Below are 25,719 nucleotides of genomic sequence, written 5' to 3' on the forward strand. Positions count from 1 at the left end.
ATGTCAGTGTTTACCAAGTCCACACTGTCAGATCCAGTAAATGACATCAGACTTTTAAGGTTAAAAACAACAACAGTTTTCATTGTGAGACAAGGAGGACCAGCAGGTCATTTAGAAGACAAGAGCAATTTAAGCGAAGACAGATATGTGTCAAACTCTTCTTATGTGTCTTTTGTTTATCAGTTTTGCAATGCTTGTACTATTGTATTCTTTGAAGACTTGAAAGTGTTGTGAATCTTCTTTCTTTCATCTCACTCAATTCTAATGAGACAGATATATTCATCACATTATGTTCACCTTGAATCAATATATAAAATACATGAACCAGTTAAAAACATCTAACAGGATTAAGCAGTGAATATGGCAGTTATTTTAGAATCTCAGTTTGACTCAAGAAGTTTGACTTCTCTAAGGTATTTTCTTGTTGTGTCCAAATAACAAAGATGAGTCACTGCATCAGATATCAGTTTTATTTATGTATTTATTTATTTTAGGAAATATTGCTTGTGCTCAGAGAGCTCTGGCGAAAGAAAGAAATTATTTTGACACTAGTAAATGATTTACTTGTTGATCCACACCAGACAATAGTTTCAGAGACTTCAGAGACAGAAAAGTATTAGTGAACTGAGCTCAGAATGAGAGTTCCTGTAAAACTCATCGGCTTCGGCTTTTGGTTGTTTTTCTTAAATTGTGCCCGATGTCAAGGCAAGTGATTTTGTTCTTGTTGATATTAATTTGCATGTCTTTTTCATTTAGATTTTACTGACTTCAGTATAAATTTTATATTTTATGCAGTTCCCAGAACATTTAACTGTACATTCATGTGGCTTTAGCGAGTGTTGACTAGTTGTGCATTTAATATAAATAAAGCAACTATGTCTTTTTTGTTTGTTTTTCACAGAATGTCTTCGAGAGAACATTATATATGAAAACACAGAACCAGTTGAGAAAGCTTCATACGCTGATGGTGAAAGAGTGAAATTGAACTGCAGGACAGGTTATACTGGCTTTTATAGATTAAAATGTGAAAAAGGAGAATGGAAAAAATCCATTGAGCGACCATGTGCAAGTAAGAGAACTGTCAATACTATCGTCACATAGTTATTAAATCAATGTTACCATGTAAAGTACAACTTCTTTGATTTCTGCAGAAAAACAATGTAGTCATCCAGGCGACACACCAAATGGTGATTTTGAACTTAAAGGGGGTACAGAGTTTGTTTTTGGAGTAACAGTGGTGTATAAGTGCAACAAAGGGTAAATATGCTTATGCTTTTTTATTATCTTTTTTATCATATGAAATTTAAATATTACTCTTGAGTCTGATACTCTTGCACTTGTTAAAACATTGTGTTCACAGGTATGAAATGGCAAGCAGTATCAATCATCGTAGCTGCAGAACTGAAGGATGGGACAACGCTGTCCCTGTCTGTGAGGGTATGATTTACGAAAGTCACTGTTTTTCCTCTTCTTCTTTTTCTTTTCTCGTATCTCTCCATCATAGAATAGTGAATCATAAGCTAGATGAGAATGATACGTAAAATAACTATTGATTTATTATTGAGTGACTGGTCTGTTGGTTTCTTTATTTCTCTTTATTTTCATATTCAGTGGTGAAATGTCCAGCCATCATCACAGATGAGGAGGTGACTTTGTCGGGTAACACAACGGAAGGAAGTTATGGGGATGTTATTCGCTTCGAGTGTGTATCTTCTGACAAAATGATAAACGGAAGTAGTGAAATTCACTGCGAAGAGACGGGAAAATGGAGTGACGTTGTTCCAAAGTGCAAAGGTTCATTTAATTTTATTTTATGTATATATATATATATATATATATATATTCACCCAAATATCACAGATGTCTCCACATTAATTATTATTGTTTCTCTCACTTTTCATACAGACATAACATGTACAGCACCTGTCATACCAAATGGATCTGTTGTTGATTCACAGCCAGAATACAAGAAAGATGCCCCATTAAAATACAAATGCAATGAAACGTTCAAGCCCAGAGAGGGAATCCCCAGATGTGCTAAATTTGGCTGGACTCTGAGACCAGAATGTGATGGTAATCCACCAGTGTTACATAATAAACTATTCATATGGGAAATAATACTCAAATACTTTCATAATGCAAGAAAAAAAAAAAAAAAAACATGGTAGGTTCATACATGAAAACAAACAAAACTACAAATTGAGATATCAATCAGTTAAATATGGCTAAATATGACTATACGTTACGTAATAGTTTAATCTTAGTTTGACTTTTATTTTACCTTCAAGGTCGAGCTTGATGAATGTGTTCCCAGTGTGTTTTTCTCATTTATTTTAATGTTAGTTTTTTTTACTCACTTCTTTTTTAATAACTACTAACTACAATTATTTTAATTTATAATCATTGTTTCAAAATTTTATTATTTGTTTATTATATTTTTATTATTTTATTTTCCCTTTTTCTTTTATTTTCATTTTAGCACACACACACACACACACACACACACACACATATATATATATATATATATATATACAGTATATCCAGAATGGTCTGTCTCCTGCAAAAGACAATGCATTAAATCTAGTTTCACAGATTCTTTATGATTCATTTCTTACATTTAGTTCTGATTAATTATGTCTTGTACAGGAGTAACCTGTGAGCTGAAGTCAACAACATATGGAGTAAAAATGATCATCCCATATGGAAAGATTATTTTCAGAGTTGGAGAAAGTGTGGAGATCACCTGCTCTGAAAAATACTGGTTCTTTGGTACAAAAGAAACCAAAGAAACATTTACATGCAAAGATGATGGAAAGTGGGACTATGAGCCTGTTTGTGCAGGTAAGATTATAGAGAAACATTTCTGGATTTTGTGATTAATTTATTGCATGTTATTAAAGCATGTGAATTTTGTTTCAGAGATTACATGTGATAATCCACGTGACCAGCTTGTGTATAGACCATACTACTGGAGGACAATGAAAATTGGAGAAAAACAATTTTACACTTGTGTGAATGGTTATCGTCAAACAGCATCAGAAGCCACATGTACACGAGACGGATGGACACCAAAACCACTGTGTACTGGTGTGTTCTGCTGTAGAGTATTACAATCTTTGCTACTAACATAATACAAATGTAAAAATTGTGTTGATATTTATTTATTTTTTTTAGAAATAGTGTGTGCAGCACCTAACATTCCAAATGCAGAGATTGAGGGACCTCAGAGATCAAACTATAAAATCGATTCAAGAATACGATATAAATGTCATTTATATGTCATGTTATAACAAATTTTTTATATTCTATTGTGTATATAAGTATGAAGTAGATGAAGGTCAAAGTCACAAAGTCTTGTGTCATTAAAAACAAATAATAATAATAAAAATAAACAAGCCTAGACCCCGAAAGCCAGTTAATTATTAAACATATTAACCAGTTAACTACAAATTAAATTAGTTAATTATTAGTGCCGTATTAAAGCAGTGTTGCAGGTCCAGAGGAGTCCGGTGTATTGTCGTAATGGTGCTGATATCCACTCAGATGTGATGATTTCAGTAGCGCAGGCAGTTCTTGAACGATTCATTCATTTTGAATGAATCTTTAATGTGATTCGGGAAGAACGAGTCATCTCGGGGGTGATTCATTCAGTCGCGCATGAGCAATATTCTGTAGGTTCTGTTCTGCTAGGAGTAGTTCACCTGTGTCAGTCAATGCAGTCTGATTTTGATGCATCAGTCAAGTTAAGTATATTCAACAATGAAAATTTCCATCTCATTCAGGCAGACAATCTTGTATTTCTATTCTACTTTAAGGCCAAAGACAAGAAGTATGAAAGGAGTAGAAGAAAGAAGCGCGCATCCAGCAGAAGACATCTCCAGTAACTCCACACCATCTCCAGTCTGCTCAGTTTAGTTCCTGAGGCACATCAGAATTAAACTAATCGTGTTCCTGTAAAATTATGGATTTCAGAATCTCCACCAATTCTCAGCCGGAGGATGACAGCTTCACCTTTCTGTGATGTTTGGTGTATGCTGATGTTTTAATGGGGAATGTCTGAATAAATCATCTCAAGAAATATTTTGTTATACTCTATTATATTATAATATAATTGTATTACATTTCTGTTTGTAAGCATTAAAAGTAGCCTATAAAAGGCTATGGTTTAATGTTAACATTGTTTAGAATAATAAGCATTGCTAGTAACCTTTCAGCTACTGTGTGATAATGCATATATCATCTGTCTGTTTATTTATTATTTATTGAAGTATAATATTTTTCTTGAAATGGATTTCGCTGAAAGATGCAATCTAGTACATAAAATAAAAATAGATAACACTAATCACTGACAGCACACATACAGCACACAGATGACATTGGCTAGACATATTTTTTTGCTCATCTGCAATGCATCCAGAGCTGGGTAGTAACGGATTACATGTAATCTGGATTACGTAATCAGATTCCAAAACTCAAGTACTTGTAATTAGAGTAAACTACTTTTTAAAGTACTCGTAATCAGAGTACAGTTACTTTTTTATGGATTACATGATTACATATTATTTACACAATGGTAATGAATCGTTCGCAATTCATTGAATCTCCTCCTCTTTCTTTATTTTAACGTTTACATTTTTTCCTAATAAACCTGCCACTTTTGTACTTTTGTGATTCTTCCGAGTTTTTTCGGCAGAGAGGGGGAGGGGTGTCAGAATCGAGCTCAGAAGAAATCGGCAAACAGATAATGGAGGGGAACCTGTTTTTATACAGTCTATGAGGGGAACGCCTTTTAATGTCTATGGGGCAATGCTGCCTTTAAATCACTGGATGTTCAGACATCATTTAATTTTTTAAAGGTGCCATATGCAAAAATTGAGGTAAAAATATCTATAACATGACCTACACGCATCAAAAGAATGAGAAGAAATAAGGGCGATGATGTCATTAAAAAATGTCAAGTTATAGTGCTGCAGAGATATCAACCTTAATTAGCATTAGCATTACTAGCCACGGCCCGACAGGTGTCGTAATACCAGTTTCGGCCATGGGAGACGGTATGCGGGCAAGATAACCATCAGCCAACCTGCAATACACAAATAACTCGCGCGGCTTGTCGGCGTGCCTGAACCTGATGTCAATCATGTGGAAAGTACAGCCCACTACTTCATTTCAGTTCAGGGAAGAGAGAGAAAGGATGACTGAAGCCCTTGGCAAGAAACCGCCACCGCGCTCGGAATCACAAATCAAATCCGATAAGAAAAGGAGCCGAACCAGAGGAAACATCGGCACTGCTTTTAATCGCTGGAGACAACTGATGGACCTGAAAGAAATGAGGTTCGACTCCGAATTTGCAACATTTCTTTTGCATTGGTAAGTTAGATGCTGTTAGTATTTCGCTAGAAGTTTGTTTTATATGTTTGTGTATTTGTTTTCGTGAAGTTATAACATAGAAATGTATCGAAGGCTGTTCGATAAACGTGCTAATGTTAGCGATGGCTAACCGTAGCTGCGTTTGATAATTAGCTAGCTATAACTTAACGTTACCCATTTTATTATATCATAACTAACCTGCTCTGTCTAGTCTGTTGGTCTCCGTGTCCTCTTTGCCTTGTGGTTTTTCTGTGAGTGAAAAAATTGATGTGTGGCGTGAAAGCGTGTGAAAAGAGTCAACTGCGTGTGGCTCACTGTGAATGTTTGAGAGTTGGCACATTAGTTCCCAAGCAGAATAAAGGACAGGTTGATTATTGCTGTTTAGCATTTGTATTAATCTATGATGTGTCCCTGTTTGCGTACAGGGACATAAAAAATTAATTAAAAGTGATACGTGGACCAAGGTGTCTGAGATTGTTCATTTTAAGTAAAGGATCATAATATTCCGTCCACAACAATATTTAATGAGGTTAACTTATTACTCCTTGTGGTTAGTCTGCATGAGATCAACAAGCTTGTTTGCTTTGCGGCCGCTTTAAATACAAAATAAGCATTCGATCTACGTTAGAGCGTCTGAGCGCTCACAAATCTTTCTGCAGCGTCGTGAGCAGAGCGGCAAGAGCGATTTTTGACGCTCTAGACGCCGGCGGTGTGAACGCACAGTTAGGCTTCGGCTATGGCTGTAGTGTTGTTGTGAAAGTAGGGGCGGAGCATAGAGACTATGCCGTTTCTCGTTTGTTACTCTAGAGTAGACCAATTCACTTTATTGAGGCATACTGCCCCCATCTGGTATGGAATGTGGAGTATGACTTGATTTTTTTTGCCAAACATTACAGATGGCACCTTTAAGAAAGACGGGCAAAATTTCACTATTCAGTGTTAACTCTGACTACCAAGGATTCATTTGCTGTCCACGGAAATCTTTGATTTAGCAAAGTTATCGCTGGGAATTTAGATTTTTCTTCATTGTTACTACCTTATGCACTTCAAGTGTTTTGAGATTAAATATTTGACCTGGAAATGGTCTTTATATATTAGCCAGGGCTCGAAATTAAAGCTGCAGTAGGAAACTTTTGTAAAAATATATTTTTTACATATTTATTAAACCTGTCATTATGTCCTGACAGTAGAATATGAGACAGATAATCTGTGAAAAAATCAAGCTCCTCTGGCTCCTCCCAGTGTCTATTGCCATTTGCAGAAATGCATCGCTCCTGTTAAGAAACAACCAATCAGAGCTGCGGTCCGTAACTTTGTTTGTGTTCAAAATGTAGAAAAATGTATATAATAAGCGAGTACACCATGAATCCATTTTCCAAACCGTGTTTTTAGCTTGTCCTGAATCACTAGGTTGCACCTATAATAAGTGTTTATATTCGGACTATTTTAGATTGCTTCGGGGATACCGTGGCGGAGTAACCCAGTACCTTTGTGATTCTTCATAGACAGAAGAGAGAAGAGATAAACAGAGAGAAATATTTCCGGCTATGATGTTCTTCCGCAAGACGCAAACATTTCTGTTTATTAACCACTAGAGCGTCAAAAGTTACCGACTGCACTAACAGCAAGGTACATTAATGTTAGTATTTTGTAAGTATTAACTGTCCATGCATTGCACCTAAAAAAAACAAACAAAAAAAAAACATATATATATATATATATATATATATATATATATATATATATATATATAAATATAATTACTGACCCCAAATTACTGACCAGTAGTGTATATTGTTATTACAAAATATTTATATTTGAAAAACATAGTTTCTTTTTTTTTTTTTTTTTACATTTTTTATTTATCAAAGTTTCCTAAAAAAGTATCACATGTTCTGAAAAAATATTAAGTAGCAGAACTGGTTCCAACTTTGATAATGAATCATCATATTAGAATGATTTCTAAAGGATCATATGATGATGATCCTAAAAATTCAGCTTTGCATCACAGAAATAAATGATAATTTAAAGTGTTATAAATTTAAAAACAATTATTTTAAATTGTAATTATTTATCACAATATTATTTTTTTCTGTTTTTTTTAATCAAATAAATGCAGGCTTGATGAGCAGAAGAAACTTCTTTCAAAAACATAAAAAATAGTAATGTTTCAAAACTTTTGGTCTGTACTGTATATATATATATATATATATATATATATCTGCAGTTTCATCATCATGCGTTGAATTCCCTGTAGAGATCTTAATTGGACGAGTGTAATCAAAAAAAAAATCAAGAACAGGTTCAGTAGTCAGAATCTCTTTTAACCTCTTCCATTCTTGATCATGTACAGAAGACCACACAAACTCTTTGTCATTTTGTAACAAGGTGGGTAGTTTTGGTAGATAGATTTGGCAGAAATGTACCATACCTAAGGCACGTAAAACTCCCTTTTTGTCATTAGGTGGGCTTGTACTTTAGCTGGATTTGGTTGCAAACCTTTTGCAGACAGCGTGTTACCTAAAAAGTTTATCTTTGTGACTCCAAACAAAAACTTTTTCTGATTCAACTTTAAATCATGTGCTCGAATTCATTTCATCAGTTTTAATAGTCCCAGAATCAATCCCAGGATATGTTTGCATTCACACAGAACAGAAGACGATCCGGCAATGTTCCGGCAATTTTCCGGAACCAACATACGAAAGGGGCTTAACTTGTGGGAAAAAAATAGTGGAATATGGAAAAACTGAAGCGTTTACCTTTAAATTTAGTTGTAGGACCATAAAGACTTTTTCAAAATAAGTGCATGTCATTTACCTCAAACTTTCTTTCTTTCTTTCTTTCTTTCTTTCTTTCTTATTTTTATCATATTCTCTTCCCTCAGATGCTGCAACAAGGTGGAGCTCAAATTTTACATTTTACACTCCGAAATTGATGCAGCAATGGCAGAACACCTAAAGTATGCTCCAGGAAGAGCTGGTGAGTGGTGGATACAAGAAATGAGCCAAAAAACTTTCACACATTAACCATAATTCAATATTTTGTTAAAATTAATGTATAACTGAAGAAAATTTGTGGCTGTTCAAAAATTGTATATTGACAATAAAATGTTATGCTATATCAGAACACTCTTATTTTTGCTTAAATCTACAAATAATGTGCTATTGTTTGTGATGTACATGTGATTAAATGGTTTATAGATGTTCAGGTCTGACTGGACCGATTTTGGACCTTTTTAGAACCTTTAGTTAAGCTTGTAAACCTCAAGACATAACAGATTGCGTTTCACTATGTTACACAACGGGCATGTGATTATTTTATATGCAGGCTTATGAATCAATAAAATTATGCAGCACAGAGGTGCCGCTAGCAATTTTGGGCCCTATGAAAGAATACAGTTGCAATCAAAATTATTCAACCCCCTTGACCTGCAAGACAATTTGCTTTGGAGAACAACATTTTATGAAATCAATTTAAAAAAGGCATCAGTAAAGTATTAGAGAAAGTTTGTTAATACACTTTTGAGTGATTCTGAGAGTGGAACATTGATGAATCAAGATAAAATTCGAATTGGCTCTAAACATTCATGTTCAAAATTATTCAACCCCCTTTGTGCAGAAACTTTTATTCTTTAAAATCACCAATAAATGCTGTCTGTAAGTGTTTAGAAGCTTCTGTCACCTCTCTACTATAGTCTCGGCCCATTCCTCGCCTGAAAAAGCTTCCAGATCACTGATAATCTTTGGTTTTCACATTGCCACTGCTTTCTTCAAATTCAACCAGATATTTGAAATGAGAATTAAGCCTGGAGACTGAACAGGTCACTCAAGTACATTCTATGACTGATCCCTGAACCAAGCAGTAGTAGATTTGGATGTGTACTTTGGTATGACTGTCCTGCAGCAAAGTCCATTGATCATCAGCTTCAGTTTTTGCACCAAAGGCATCCCAATTCTTGACCTGACACTTTAAAGAATCCATGATGTCCTTTATACAGTCATGATTTCCACTTCCTTCTACAGTAAAGAAACCACATAACAGGACTGATCCACCTCCAAGTTTGAGGATGGAGATGGTGTTCTTCTGCTTATGAGCTTTGCCTTTTTTTCAGCAGATATACCGCTGATCCATGGGCCCAAAATATTCCAGTTTAGTCACATCACTCCATATAACATTCCTCCAGAGCTCCACAAGTCTACACAAATGAATTTTATCAAGTTCAAGTTGTCCTTTTGTTCTTCTTGATCAAGAGTGGTATTCTACACAATGTCTCCACATAAAGGCAATACTTGTCTAGTGTTCTTCTTACACACTGCTTTGAAATGGTTTCCCTCGTTTCATCGGGTCATCTTGAAAGTCTTTGGCTGTACATTGCAGGTTTTTCTCAGTTGCTCTGATTAAACATTTTATGATATTGTGCTTTTTCTTCAACACCATCAAAGGCTTTCTGGTAAAACACACTTTAAACTAAGAAATAAGGCAGAGAGCTGTGTCTCTAGGAACTTTCAAAGTCTTGGAAATCTTCATAGCCTTAGCCTTTCTAAAGTACTACGATATTTATTCTCTTTAGCTTTTGTGAGATCTCTGTTGACATTTTTGCTACTCAACTTCAACACATGCATGGGCTAACTGTATGTGTAACAGTTCAGGCTAATTCTGTTTTTAATAGAGTTTCAATAAGCTTAATTGTGTTTTGAGACTGTTTTATTCCCCACCATGCAAATAAGTGATTTAAAAACAGCGATGTTGAATAGGGGTTGAATAATTATGACATAGCAGTATTATTAAATAAATCGTATAACTCAAAAGTATTACATTATATATTGACAATATCACTTTTAATGTGCCAGTGAACTGTTATAGATGCAATTTTTATTTTAACCTGGATCTTCAGAAAAGCTTGTATTTGTAAAGTACTGCAGTCTCTAGGGGGTTGAGTAATTTTGATTGCAACTGTATGAGGTTGGCCCTCCAACCGCACCAAAAATACACTTTATTGCCCAAAGCATTGGGACACCCTCTTCTAATGGACAGGTTTGACTACTTTAGTAATTTCCATGAGTAAAAATATTAATGTATATCCATATAACAATATTTTAGAGAATTGTGTGCTTCTAATTTTATACCAATAGTTTGGACAGGACCCTTTTCTATTCTAGCGCAACAATATTTATGTGTATATGGCAAGGTAAAAAAACAAAAACAATGATTTATTCAGTCAGTGTTAAAGAACTTGACTGGTTTGCACAAAGCCAAGTCCTAATCCCAGCTGACAGCAGCAGCAGCAGGAATACAGGTAGGCATTTAACCAACTCAATCATACATATTGTGAAAAGATTCAGGGAATCCAGAGAAATATCATTGTTTCTAGGGCAAGGCAGGAAACCAAGGATACACTCTTAAAACTACTGGGTTGAAAACAACCCAATTTGGAAGGAACCCAATGCTAGGTTATTTTAACCCAAACAGTTGGGTTATTATGTTTAATCCAGCATGCTTGGTTGCTTTTTTATGGTTTAAAATTACTACAGTACATTCCTAGGCTAAAATTAACCCAAATTAATCTAGGCATTAAACCTACAAATCTTGTTCATTTTAAAATCACTTTTACACACAACTACAGCTACAAAGTTGATAAACAAAGCATTGAACATTTGTTGAATATAACTTTTAAGATCAAATTTGGCTTTTTTGGTTAATTGAATATATTGTATAAAATATACAAAAACACAATTATACAATACTTGTACAACTAGTTAAGTTCTTTATTCTGGCATGACAGTACACAAATAAACCACAACATTAACACTGATATTATAACATTTAACAGACGCGCGCGTGTGTGTGTGTGTGTGTGTGAAAGAATGTAAGCATGTGTGTGAATGACAGAGTGTAAACTCTTCTACTAAACCACACAGAACAAGCATTTAACACTTACAGTTAGTTTCATAGTCAATGAATACAGATCCTGCATCGCTGTCAAATTTCATAATATCTTTAGCATAATTCATAATTGAATAAATATATTGCTTTCAGAAATCTACTTCTTTACTGAAACATTAAAACAGACATGACATTCACATACTTCACAAATGTTCATGTACGTGGAGGGCTGCTCTTAAGCATAAGGCACCTAAGCATAAATGGTGTGTGTGTAACACTTTGGATGGGGGTTAAATGCAGAGCACAAATTCTTAATATGGGTCACCATACTCGGCCGTATGTCACGGTCCCGTCACTTTCACTTGAACTGTCTTTCCTTCTCTTCCAAAGAAGCGGAGAGAATCGCCTCCTCCTCACACAAGCAGGTTTCTGTGTCCTTAACTCCAGTTAGTTTGAGTTATAAAGAAAAGGGGACATCAATGGCTTAAATAAAATATGAACATGTAATCATAATGTTGTTGCATCAAAATGTGAAGTAAACGGGCAGGAAACAACAAAAACATTAATTTTCTAAAAATAAAAAGTGAAAGTGACGTGACATTAAGCCAAGTATGGTGACCCATACTGAGAATTCGTGCTCTGCATTTAACCCATCTGAAGTGCACACACACAGAGCAGTGAACACGCACACACTGTGAACACACACCCGGAGCAGTGGGAAGCCATTTATGCTGCAGCGCCCGGGGAGCAGTTGGGGGTTCGATGCCTTGCTTTTAACAATTAACATTACCACTTCAACAGCCTCAAAATAATTATGCTAATCTTTATTACATAATGCTGTTTCCTTTAGGAAACTAACATACATTCAGTTTAACCAAAAAAATAATAATAAATAAACTTCAAATAAACATACCATAAAAATTACAGACCCTTCCTTTCTTTGTAAGCAGGCAAACTTACAAAATCAGATGGAGATCAAATAAATCATGAAGTGGGTGACATACAGCCAAGTATGGTGACCTATACTCAGAATTCATGTTCTGCATTTGACCCATCCAAAGTGCACACACACAGAGCAGTGAACACACACACACCATGAACAAATACTCGGAGCAATGGGCAGCCATTTATTCTGCAGCACCAGTTCAATAACAGACACCAGTAATTTATTGAATATTGATGAGCAGGGAAATGATGAGTAAATTTTAGAAAAACAGAGTTATTGTCCTTTACCAAAAATGACTGTCAAATTTGTAAGAAATTGATTGTAAGAAAGTGGAACTGGCCCCCCAACTGAGCCTCTGGCTTGCTTAGTTGGAGTCACTTCATCTACAGCGATATCGTTGACTTGATTGCAAATAAATGCACAGACACTATTCAACTGAACAGAGATGACATCACTAAATTCAATGATGAACTGCCTTTAATTATCATTTTGCATTATTGACACACTGTTTTCCTAATGAATGTTGTTCAGTTGTTTTGATAACATGTATTTTGTTTAAAGCGCTATATAAATAAAGGTGACTTGACTTGACTTGACTTTGCGGGTGAGACGGGTTCTGTAAATGTCCTGGAGGGAGGGGAGAGAGACACCAATGATCTTCTCAGCTGCTCTCACTATGCGTTGAAGAGTCTTCTGGCAGGGTGCATTGCAGGCGCCATACCACACAGTGATACAGCTCATCAGGATGCTCTCGATGGTGCCTCTGTAGAAGGTGTACATGATGGGGGCCGGGGCTCTGGCTCTCCTCAGTTTGCGGAGGAAGTAGAGATGTTGCTGTGATTTCTTGGCCAGTGCTGCAGTGTTGTCAGTCCAGGAGAGGTCCTCTGTGATGTGCACACCCAGGAACTTGGTGCTGCTCACTCTCTCCACAGTCGCACAAATAACAAAGCACCTTATGTTATATGTTATTTGGTAAAGAGATACCACCGAACCACTACGAGTACAGAGGCTGAAACTGTAGGATTGGGTTTTGCAGAACATCTTTCTTTCAGCTTTCTTTGTAAAGGGATCCCAACTTTGGAATATGTTGCCAAATGAGTTTAAATAGATATATGATATAGAGTCTTTTACATTGAAGGTTAAGTGTTGGCTCAAAATAAACCACTATACTTATTATTTATTAGGATTTTAAGAGTCTATAAACCTAGGTGCATGTCTTTGTTTCATATTCTGTTTGTAATGGGTGAGTTTTTATATGAAGAGTTTGTTTCACTTTTCTTTTCTTTTTTTCTTTCTTTTCGTACAGTTAGTACCTTTATTATAATATTTTGGTTATTATGTATTTCACCAGTTATAATCTCTATGTGCAGTGCATTTTTTCCAGTCTCTGACTGGAATCATGTTTATTGTACTGTCCCTATAAATAATACAAAAATAAATCAAAATAAATAAATAAACAATATTTCCCATAATAGCAAAACCATGGTAACATAAAATATATATATTCTATTTGATTTTGATGTTAATTAATTGTTAATTGCTGAAAAATAATATTAAAAAAATCTAGTCAAAACATTTTAATATTTAGACGTATCAAATAAAAAAGCTCATATGATATGTAGTATGACATTTATCTTTAATTTTGACATGTATGTAAAGGTGTGCAGCAGCCTTTTTTATATATATATATTTTTTTTTAAACCATATATATTTTTTTACTTTTTTTAACGAACAAAAACTGCATATCTAGTATTTTTAAAAAGAGGTCCCATTTGAAACATATTCATTGCTTGTGCCGAGTCTCTGTTAGCACATGCAAACCATTTACAAATAAAGTTAAAGACCTTTGAGTTTAACATGTCAGTGTTTACCAAGTCCACACTGTAAGATCCAGTAAATGACATTCGACTTTTAAAGTTATAAACAACAACAGTTTTCATTGTGAGACAAGGAGGACCAGCAGGTCATTTAGAAGACAAGAGCAATTTAAGCGAAGACAGATATGTGTCAAACACTTCTTCTGTCTTTTGTTTATCCGTTTTGCAATGCTTGTACTATTGTATTCTTTGAAGACTTGAAAGTGTTGTGAATCTTCTTTCTTTCATCTCACTCAATTCTAATGAGACAGATACATTCATCACATTATGTTCATCTTGAATCAATATATAAAATACATGAACTAGTTAAAAACATTTAACAGGATTAAGCAGTGAATATGGTAGTTATTTTAGAATCTTATTTTGACTCAAGAAGTTTGACTTCTCTAAGGTATTTTCTTGGTGTGTCCAAATAACAAAGATGAGTCACTGCATCAGATATCAGTTTTATTTATGTATTTATTTATTTTAGGAAATATTTCTTGTGCTCAGAGAGCTCTGGCGAAAGAAAGACATTATTTTGACACTAGTAAATGATTTACTTGTTGATCCCCACCAGACAATAGTTTCAGAGACTTCAGAGACAGAAAAGTATTAGTGAACTGAGCTCAGAATGAGAGATCCTGTAAAACTCCTCGGCTTCGGCTTTTTGTTGTTTTTCTTAAATTGTGCCCGATGTCAAGGCAAGTGATTTTGTTCTTGTTGATATTAATTTGCATGTCTTTTTCATTTAGATTTTACTGACTTCAGTATAAATGTTATATTATATGCGTTTACCAAAACATTTAACTGTACATTCATGTGGCTTTAGAGAGTCTTTAATAGTTGTGTATTTAATATAAATAAAACAGTTAAGTCTTTTTTGTTTGTTCTTCACAGAATGTCTTCAAGAGAACATTAAATATGAAAATACAGAACCAATTGAGAAAGCTTCATACGCTGATGGTGAAAAAGTGAAAGTGAGCTGCGTGACAGGTTATACTGGCTTTTATAAATTAAAATGTGAAAAAGGAGAATGGAAAAAATCCATTGGGCGACCATGTGCAAGTAAGAGAACATTCAATACTATCGTCACATAGTTATTAAATTAATGTTACCATGTAAAGTACAACTTCTTTGATTTCTGCAGAGAAAAAATGTAATCATCCAGGCGACACACCAAATGGCAATTTTGAACTTGAAGAGGGGACAGAGTTTGTTTTTGGAGTAACAGTGGTGTATAAGTGCAACAAAGGGTAAATATGCTTATGCTCTTTTTATTCACTTTTTTATCATATGAAATGTATATGTTACTCTTGAGTCTGAAACTCAATAATCTTGTTAAAACATTGTGTTCACAGGTATGAAATGACAAGCAGAATCAATCATCGTAGCTGCAGAGCTCAAGGATGGGACAACGCTGTCCCTGTCTGTGAGGGTACGATTTACGAAAGTCACTGTTTTTCCTCTTCTTTTTTTTCTTTTCTCGCACCTCTCCATCATAGAATAGTGACTCATAAGCTAGATGAGAATGATAACTAAAAAAGATTTGATTTATTATTTTGTGATTGTTTTGCATGTTTCTTTATTTCTCTTTATTTTCATATTCAGTGGTGAAATGTCCAGCCATCCGCACAGATGAGGGGGTGACTGCGTCAGGTAACACAGAGGAGGGAAGTTATGGTGATGTTATTCGCTTCGAGTGTGTATCTTCTGACAAAATGATAAACGGAAGTAGTGAAATTCACTGCGAAGAGACGGGAAAATGGAGTGATGTTGTTCCAAAGTGCAAAGGTTCATTTCATTTCCATATATATATATATATATATATATATATATATATATATATATATATATATATATATATATATATTCACCCAAATATCACTGATGTCTCCACATTAATTATTATTGTTTCTCTCACTTTTCATACAGACATAACATGTACAGCACCTGTCATACCAAATGGATATGCTGTTGATTCACAGCCAGAATACAAGAAAGATGCCCCATTAAACTACAAATGCTATAAAACATTCAAGCCCAGAGAGGGAATCCCCAAATGTGCTGAATTTGGCTGGACTGTGAAACCAGAATGTGATGGTAATCCACCAGTGTTACATAATAAACTATTAATATGGGAAATAATACTCAAATACTTTCATAATGAAAAAATAAATAAATAAATAAAACATGGTAGGGTCACACATGAACTGAAACATTGTAAAAATATTAGAGGTGGGCATAGATTAATTTTTTTAGATTAATCACACTGTGATCTTGAAATTAATTTAGATTAATCTAGATTAAAATGGCTCATTCGAATTCTGCCGACGGCATTCAGAATGTGTTACACAAATAAAATTGACAAACAGTAAGTCTTTGAGAAGGGGTTTATCAAGCTAGATAGTGCATTAGAAATGTACATCTCCTGTTTTGTGGATCTCGCGAGCCAGATTTGAGGATCACTGCTGTAAACTAATTCCACATTGCACAAGCGAGGACCCGGTGAAGGTAGCACCAGTGGGCCCTGTTTGAAATTGTCTAATTTGTATGTTCGTTTATTTTTATTTATTTGTGCTATTTACACAATGTTTTAGGTTTTTTCAAGTTTGTAGGTGTCAAGGTACAGAAACTAAATAATTAAATGTAAAAAAGCACTGGATAGTCTTCAATGTAAAAATGAAATATACAATGAAACCTACATTTATTCAGACACCTTCAACATTTCTCACATTATTACAGTTTTGCTATATATATAAAAAAATATATCTGGTGTCTGAATAATTTTTGGTTTGACCATTTACAAAGTAGTCAAGAGCAGTGAGTGATTTTCATTTTCATTTTCTTGGATTAACATTACAGCAGCCAGTCGCTAAATTGGCTCGGTCACTTTAAGAGACGATGAACGCATCCAATATAATACACATCCCATTTTTCCTCAACTGTTTACTTTCACTTAAGAAATAACTGACAGTTTTTTCGAGCATAACTTCCAAGGTGGATATTTTGACATATTTCGTATGTATTTGTCGGCACTAGAACAAAAATATGCAAATTCGATGTTCAAGTGTTTTGATCAAAACACTGGAAAACGCTTATTTTTAGCGTCTCGAGACGCCTTTCTCTGCGTGAGCCCTGAACACCAGAACACCGCAGGTACTGAATCGGGCTCTTTCACATCTTGTTGTTCATTTCCAACTGCAATTTGTATTTGTCAAGTCCTACTCTTGTTCAAGTTCCAAAGGACACATGGACGACTCAAATTTCCAGCTCAATCAATTTTTTTTTTTTTTTTGGCTTTGTCAGTTGATTGGTCTGTTCGTTAAATTAGCTTGTAAACCTTTAAAAACAGAGAACAAATGTTACCATTTCAATTGAACATTTTAATTAACATTTATAATGAATCCATGTGAAAACAGCATCTCCACCAAGGTTGCCCGCTTTACTACTTTGACAGCTGCCTCTGCTGCACCATTCCTATGGGGAGAGTCTGCAGGGTGGATCTTCCACGACCATTCGGTACCATGCTTGGCAGCGGTGTCTTCAAGTTCAGACTTGTTTACTCTATTAAGGAATTTGTGGAGCTGTTCCAGTGCAGGTCTGGCTCCCACAAAATTAGTGCTAGGATCTGACCAGAGTTTTCTGGGGTGTCCTCTCAGTGAAGTGAACCTTTGATAGGCTAGTAGGAATCCTTCAGATGACATGTCACTCACCACTTCAGTGTGTATGGCTCGAGAAGCCATGCAGCAGAAGACCATTCCCCATACTTTGAGTCTAGTTCTTTTCTTGACCTCATCTTTCACTTCATAAGGGCCGAACAGGTCCATAGTGGTGAATTCAAAAGGTGCAGCTGGGCCTGTTCGCTCTAGAGGCAGGTCAGCCATGATTTGTTGACACTGTTTTGCCTTGTTTTTCCTGCAGATCACACAGCTGTCAACCATTTTCTTGGCAAGTATACGGCCTTTTATTACCCGGGTTTGTTCCTCATCCGGAGAAGAGTTCCTGCCACTCCCTCGTGGTTTGCATTGTGGGATTCTTGTGCCAGCAATGTAGACACTGCCACTGCTCGCTTATCTTCTTTGAACGTCTGAATTCTACCTCCACAAACTAGTAGTCCAGAGTTCACATCTTTGTATACTGCCAGCCTGCTTAGAGTTGTGTCTGAAAAAAAACTGTACCCTTTTTTGCTGCGAGGAAGATGTCTTTGAGTGCATCTTCTCGTTCTTTGACAGTCACCACAGCTTGCTTGGGTGATCTTAACTCCCACTTTGACTGTTTAGGGGCCTGACACTTTCTCTTCAGCCACTTCTTGGCAGCTAGACAAACCCAGGCAACAACTCTCACCAGTTTGGACAGGCTACTGAATCTTCTTACTTCCACAAGATCTTTAACCCAGCCAGAGGGCTTCCTTCCTAGAAGAACAGTTGTTGGGTTAAACACAGATATTCCTTCTTGAGTTTCACTTTTTGGAATTTCCTGAGTGCCTCGTCGGTCTTTTTCCTGCTTACTCCTTGTTTGAGCTCTTGTTAATGCACCTGAGAAGGCTTTCCTCTGGAGCTTGTTTACACTCTCCCTGGCATGAGCTACAACCTCTCTAGCCGATTTTATAGGCCACTTCTCCACTGGCCACTTCAGGAACTCTGGTCCATTTTGCCATGTGGAATTCTCCTTCAAATCTTCAGGAGAACTTCCTCTCGTTATAATGTCAGCTATGTTTAGATCTCCACAGATCCACCACCAGTCTTGCACTAGGCCAGCTTTCTGGATTTCACCCACTCTATTTGCAAAGAATGTTTTGTACCCATAACTGACTCTTTGAATGGCTCCTAAGACCGTTTGACTGTCGAGTAGGTGGAACCATTTCTCAATCTTCATTCGAGCATGCTTTTCCACAGACTTCCTGATCCTGGCTGCGAAGACAGCACCACAGATTTCCACTTTTACAGCTTCACCCTTCTGATCCAGGGGTGTCAGCTTGGCTTTTGATTCAACAAATCTAACTTCAGTGCCTTGACTTCAGTGCACCCTCTCCACAGTTCTGAGCTGTTCGAGTCTCTCTGGTATTTCTTCTTGACTTTTCAGAAACTTCAAGAGCATGACAAAGTGGTTGTCTGATGTGACACTGTTTCTGGGTTCAACCATGAACATCACCCAGTCTCTTTTAATGAAGTCAGGCAACTTACTTTCAATGGCTTTAAAATTACCAGTGGGTTCTTTATGGCTCCAGGGTTTCCTAACTCGGTGAGATCTGCTAGGACCTTCTCCACTGATTGTATGAGATCAATGACCTTTCTTGGCTGGCTCCCTCTCACATGAGGCATCTTCTCCAGCTCTTCAAGGATTTCCACTGTGATGGTTGACTTGTTGCCATATCTGTTTCCAGGATTCTGAACATATCATCAGCAGTGGTGTAGGTTGAAAGTCTGAGGTCCTTTGAGATTTGGTCATCAACACTCCCCAAGAGTTGAATTTTCTTAACTTCAATGGAGCCTGATGGCTCTCCCTGCTTTTGCAGGCTTTCCCAGTCTTTCCTCCATCTGTGATATTCTCTCTTGCTTCCTTTGAAGATAGGTAAAGAAGTTGGCTTGATTCTCACTATTGGAGTGGATATTGTCGGTAGGGGTTGTGGTTTCACTCCTGTACCTTGCTCGTTGATGGTCCGTGCAGTGGTAAATTCAGCTTTCCTTAACTCAAGCCTATAGTAGGATGACCTTACGGCCTTTACTCTGCCATCCAATTCGTCCTTCATATCTACAGGAATGCATCTCTCCCAAGTTGACATTGCTGAGCTGGCCTCTTTAATCCTCTTGTCCAAGAGAGTGAGGTGCACTTCATAGCCCTCCAAATTGGAACTTTCCACAGGTATATCAACCGCTTTATCATTGGCTTTTTCTGCTTCCAGGATTGCCACAAGAAGTTCACTCCTTCAATACCTCGACCACAGGTTTGTTTGAACAATGTTTTTTACATCCGCCGACTTTGTTTCACCTTCAATTACAGATCTAAAAATGTCAGCCTCTAGCTGTTCATCAAGACCTGCTCCCTTATCATCAGTCTTAATGTCAGCCTCCAGTCCAATCCTGTAGTTATCGTTGGCATCGCGCATCTTTCTGAAACAGTCTGAAAGCTTAGAAAACTCCTCCCTTAAGTCCACTTGAAGCATGCTGCTTGCTCCTCTTGACATGAAGTTGGCTTGTCTGGTGAAGCTGCTTATGGCAGTGGTCCTCTCCTTCTTGAGCTGCTGGACCGACTTCCCCAGGACATCTTCCGCCATCTTGACTTCCTCTGCATCAACAGCTTATTTCTGGATCAGAAGCCGTTTATCTTCAGGGCCAGGCCGCTCCGCGTGGTTTACAACTGTCAAGTCCTACTCTTGTTCAAGTTCCAAAGGACACATGGACGACTCAAATTTCCAGCTCAATCAATTTATTTTTATTTTGGCTTTGTCAGTTGATTGGTCTGTTCATTAAATTGGGTTGTAAACCTTTAAAGACAGAGAACAAATTAATTTAATTGTTAACATGTTTAATTAAACATTGTATGTATCCTATGATGAATTAGTCATTTCAGCCTTTACATGGAATAAAGAACCCGTTCAACAAGTCAATGCTGCAATGCGTCACTTAAACAATCTACACAGCAATTAAATTACAATTAAACATAGCTTCAACATGTTATACAGCATTCCAAACACCATGAAAGTAAATAAAACATTTCACTGACCATTGGCGTCTTTGGACTGAACCTACAAGTGAATTTGGAGTGTCTTCTCAGTGAAGTTTGTTTGTCTGAATGACTGAGGAACTCCAGGTTTTTAACAGGTGCTCCAAATCAGTGAAAATGACAACAGGTGACAAGCAGCCAGATTGCTGCTGCTGGTGCACTCTGGGAAATGTAGTTCTTGGACTCATTCCTGAGATTCAGCTCAACAGTATTTGTTCGTTCCGGTGCAGGAGGGACTTTGAGGAGAACTTCGCAGAAGAGAGCTCGGTTCGGTGTCGCTGTCCGTTAGGCTGGCCTCAACCAGTCGGTTATATAAAATATCAAGGTGAAAGTCATCATAGCTAACTTAGTATAGACCCAGCTCCCAACCCAACTTTGAGAATAGATTAACGACGATATTTTTTTTATCGCCCGACAAGAGTCTCGCGTTAATGCAGCACGTTAACGCCGATAACGGCCCACCACTAAAAAATATATAATAATAGTCTTTAACCTTAAATTAAAATTGTCAAATTCAAAAACAAAACTACAAATTGAGTTATCAATCAGTTAAATACGGCTAAATATGACTATACGTTTAAAAAATAGTTTAATCTTAGTTTGACTTTTATTTTAACTTCAAGGTCGAGCTTGCTGAATGTGTTCCCAGTGTTTTTATCTTATTTCTTACCTTAAGTTCTGATTAATTATGTCTTGTACAGAAGTAAACTGTGTGCTGAAGTCAACAACATATGGAGTAAAAATGATCATCCCACATGGAAAAACTATTTTTGGAGCTAGAGAAATCGTGGAGATCACCTGCTCTGAAAAATACTGGTTCTTTGGTACAAAAGAAACCAAAGAAACATTTACATGCAAAGATAATGGAGAGTGGGACAATGAGCCTGTTTGTGCAGGTAAGATTATAGAGAAACATTTCTGGATTTGGTTATTAATTTATTGCATGTTATTAAAATCATGTGAATCATATTTCAGAGATTACATGTGACGATCCACGTGACCAGCTTGTGTATAGACCATACTTCTGGAGAACAATGAAATTAGGAGAAAAACAATCTTACATTTGTGTGTATGGTTATAGTCAAACAGCAGCAGAAGCCACATGTACACGAGACGGATGGACACCAAATCCACTGTGTACTGGTGAGTTCTGCTGTAGAGTATTACAATCTTTGCTACTAACATTAAACAAATGTAAAAATTGAGTATATATATATATTTTTTTTTTCTTAGAAATAGTGTGTGCAGCACCCAACATCCCAAATGCACAGACTGTGGGATTTCAGAGACCAAACTATAGAATCAATTCAATAATACGATATAAATGTCATCCTGGATTTGAACCAGAGGAGCTTGTACAAATCACCTGTGATCGCGAGGGCCAGTGGAGAGGCATACAGCAATGCACTGGTATCTTACAGTTTATTGACATGTTGCCTCTAATTCCACTGAATGTCGTGAAACAAGAATTTTCTTATATCCAATCAAAGTATTATATATCTGTGCATTCATGATTTTTATTAGTTTGATGGATGTTTTACAGAAATCTGTGCAGCACCCAACATCCCAAATGCAGAGATTGTGAGAGGTCAGAGACCAAACTATAGAATCAGTTCAAGAATACAATATAAATGTCATCCTGGATTTGAACCAGAGGAGCCTGTAGAAATCACCTGTGAACCCGAGGGCCAGTGGAGAGGCATACAGCAATGCTTTAGTATGTTACATTTTATTGACATTTTGACTTTAATTTCATTGAATATCGTAATACAGCTTGATTCATTATTCAATTATTTCATCACATATCTGCACTAAGAAAAATATTAAATCAGAATTTTGAAATTGTTTTCTCAAAGAAATTTCAAAACTGTGCCGTGAATCGTTCTTGGAAAATGGGTTCATATACATCGACCCCTCCAACAAGGAAGAAATCTTTTACTCCTGCGACCCGGGTTATAAACCATTCTCTGGGAACTGGTGGGGTTCAGTGACATGCAGAAAAGGATCTCAGTTTGAAGAGGCTCGCTGCATCCGTGAGCTTTATTACTGTCAGTCTCAGGAGTTTGATGAAGTGTACTGAAAAGTGTTTCCTGCTGGTCTTTACAGGGAAGGAGGAATGTGGTGCTCTTCCCAGTGTTCACCATGGAAAACTAACCCTTCTTGATCCAGAAACTGCTGATGTGAAATGTGATCCAGGGTTCATGTCAACTAACCGCTCCATAAAATGCACCAATGGTAGATGGGAGAAACCAGTGTGTAAGGGTGAGTGTCTCAAACTCTTATTACATGTTTGTAATAGGAGCAGCTGTGCATCCAGTGGGCTGCATGGACAGTAAAATTGCTTTAATGTGACTCGGGAAGAACGAGTCATCTCGGGGGTGATTCGTTCAGTCGCGCATGAGCAATATTCTATAGGTTCTGTTCTGCTAGTAGGAATTCACCTGTGTCAGTCAATGCAGTCTGATTTTACTCACTTATTACTTTTTAATAACAACTTACTATGATTAGTTATTGTTTCAAAATACTGAGGATATTTTATTATATTTATTTCCCCTTTTTCTTTTCTTTTCATTTTAGCACACACACACACACACACACACACACACACACACACACACACACACACACACTGACAAATAAATTTTTATTGGAGATAAACTATCTTACACTTGTGATTATGGTTATCGTAAAACAGCAGCAGTGGCCACATGTACACGAGACGGATGGACACCTAATCCACTCTGTGTTGGTCTGTTCTGCTGTAGGGTATTACAATATGTGCTACTAACATAATACAAAATTTTTAATTGTGTTGATTTTTTGTATTATTATTATTTATTTTTTTAGAAATAGTGTGTGCAGCACCCAACATTCCATATGCAGAGATTGTGGGACTTCAGAGACCAAACTATAGAATCAATTCAAGAATACCATATAAATGTATTCCAGGATTTGAACCAGAGGAGCTTGTACAAATCACCTGTGATCGCGAGGGCCAGTGGAGAGGCATACAGCAATGCACTGGTATCTTACAGTTTATTGACATGTTGCCTCTAATTCCACTGAATGTGGTGAAACAATAATTTTTGATATATCCAATCAAATTATGTATCTGTGCATTCATGATTTTTTATTAGTTTGATGGATGTTTTACAGAAATGTGTGCAACACCCACCATCCCAAATGCAGAGATCAAGGGACCTCAGAGATCATACTATAGAATCTATTCAAGAATACAATATGACTGTCATCAAGGATTTGAACCAGAGGAGTCTGTACAAATCACCTGTGATCGCGAGGGCCAGTGGAGAGGCATAAAGCAATGCATTGGTATCTTACAGTTTATTGACATGTTGCCTCTAATTCCACTGAATGTCGTGAAACAAGAATTTTTGCCATATCCAGTCAAAGTATTATATATCTGTTCATTGATGATTTTTTTTTTATTAGTTTGATGGATGTTTTACAGAAATGTGTGCAGCACCCAACATCACAAATGCAGAGATTGTGGGACGTCAGAGACCAAACTATAGAATCTATTCAAGAATACAATATAAATGTCATCCAGGATTTGAACCAGAGGAGTCTGTACAAATCACCTGTGATCGCGAGGGCCAGTGGAGAGGCATACAGCAGTGCTCTAGTATGTTACAGTTAATTGACATTTTCTCTTTAATTTCATTGAATATTGTGATATAGCTTGATTCATTATTCAGTTGATTCATCACATACCTGTACTAAAAAGCATATTAAATCAGAATTTTAAAATGGTGATATCATCCACTAAGATGTGATGATTTCAGTAGCGCAGGCAGTTCTACCAGAAAGACTCGGGAGATAAAATGATGTAAGAAGCATACATTTATTGACAGTTCAGCAAGCACAATTATAAATTTCTTTGGCGGAAGGCCCCGTCCATGGTTCGTAATCCGAGGGTAGCGAATCTGCATTTCCTGCCTGAAGACGAAGGCAGGGGCGCAGCCGACCCCCCTGGAAGGTAAGGACAGGACCATACTGGTGGTGGAGGGGAGGGTGGAGGTTGTTGTCGCGTCGCCATCTGTGAACTCAAACATGTGTAAGTACGATCTTTTATACAGGAGTATAAAGACGTGATTGGATAAATGATGAAGGTAATTAGTGACGAAGTGATTGAGTCTTCCTGGCAGAACTTAGGCTAAAGCTTCCATTTCTTGAACGATTCGATCATTTTGAATGAATCTTTAATGTGATTCGGGAAGAACGAGTCATCTCGGGGGTGATTCATTCAGTCGCGCATGAGCAATATTCTGTAGGTTCTGTTCTGCTAGGAGTAGTTCACCTGTGTCAGTCAATGCAGTCTGATTTTGATGCATCAGTCAAGTTAAGAATATTCACCAATGAAAATTTCCATCTCATTCAGGCAGACAATCTTGTATTTCTATTCTACTTTAAGGCTAAAGACAAGAAGTATGAAAGGAGTAGAAGAAAGAAGCGCGCATCCAGCAGAAGACATCTCCAGTAACTCCACACCATCTCCAGTCTGCTCAGTTTAGTTCCTGAGGCACATCAGAATTAAACTAATCGTGTTCCTGTAAAATTATGGATTTCAGAATCTCCACCAGTTCTCAGCCGGAGGATGACAGCTTCACCTTTCTGTGATGTTTGGTGTATGCTGATGTTTTAATGGGGAATGTCTGAATAAATCATCTCAAGAAATATTTTGTTATACTCTATTACTTATGTATAATTTTATAACTTTTCTGTTTGTTAGCATAAAAAGTATTAAAGGCTATGTTTTAATGTTAACATCGTTTAGAATAATAAGCATTGCTAGTAACCTTTCACCTACTACGTGATACATAATGCATATATCATCTGTCTGTTAAAATTATTTATTGAAGTATAATATTTTTCTTGAAATGGATTTTGCTGAAAGATGCAATCTAGTACATAAAA

General features: G+C 36.6%; 1 protein-coding gene across 19 annotated transcripts; it reads left to right on the forward strand.

Annotated features, from left to right (window-relative positions):
- The first annotated feature begins 547 nt into the window (after window positions 1-547).
- On the forward strand, window positions 548-25,479 carry LOC127943386 (complement factor H). 19 transcript variants are annotated; one of them, XM_052539844.1, is made up of 17 exons: window positions 548-705; window positions 902-1,069; window positions 1,152-1,257; window positions 1,361-1,437; window positions 1,612-1,794; window positions 1,906-2,073; window positions 2,650-2,746; window positions 21,583-21,680; window positions 21,760-21,927; window positions 22,018-22,194; window positions 22,328-22,501; window positions 22,641-22,817; window positions 22,891-23,046; window positions 23,632-23,808; window positions 23,941-24,114; window positions 24,254-24,427; window positions 25,217-25,479. In XM_052539844.1, exons 1-17 carry the CDS (start codon window positions 636-638, stop codon window positions 25,219-25,221), a joined length of 2,349 nt encoding a protein of 782 aa, XP_052395804.1. In that variant the 5' UTR covers window positions 548-635; the 3' UTR covers window positions 25,222-25,479. The 19 variants fall into 19 exon arrangements, with proteins under 19 accessions (XP_052395804.1, XP_052395806.1, XP_052395799.1 ...); XM_052539846.1 differs by lacking the exons at window positions 1,906-2,073; window positions 2,650-2,746 and adding exons at window positions 15,718-15,852; window positions 15,994-16,161 and having other exon boundaries at window positions 1,612-1,659; window positions 21,486-21,680; XM_052539839.1 differs by lacking the exons at window positions 1,152-1,257; window positions 1,361-1,437; window positions 1,612-1,794; window positions 1,906-2,073; window positions 2,650-2,746 and adding exons at window positions 15,055-15,126; window positions 15,209-15,314; window positions 15,420-15,511; window positions 15,670-15,852; window positions 15,994-16,161 and having other exon boundaries at window positions 902-997; window positions 21,486-21,680.
- The last annotated feature ends 240 nt before the right edge of the window (window positions 25,480-25,719 follow it).

Source organism: Carassius gibelio, chromosome A22 (genome assembly GCF_023724105.1).
Source record: "Carassius gibelio isolate Cgi1373 ecotype wild population from Czech Republic chromosome A22, carGib1.2-hapl.c, whole genome shotgun sequence".
NCBI classification, from domain to species: Eukaryota; Metazoa; Chordata; class Actinopteri; order Cypriniformes; family Cyprinidae; genus Carassius; species Carassius gibelio.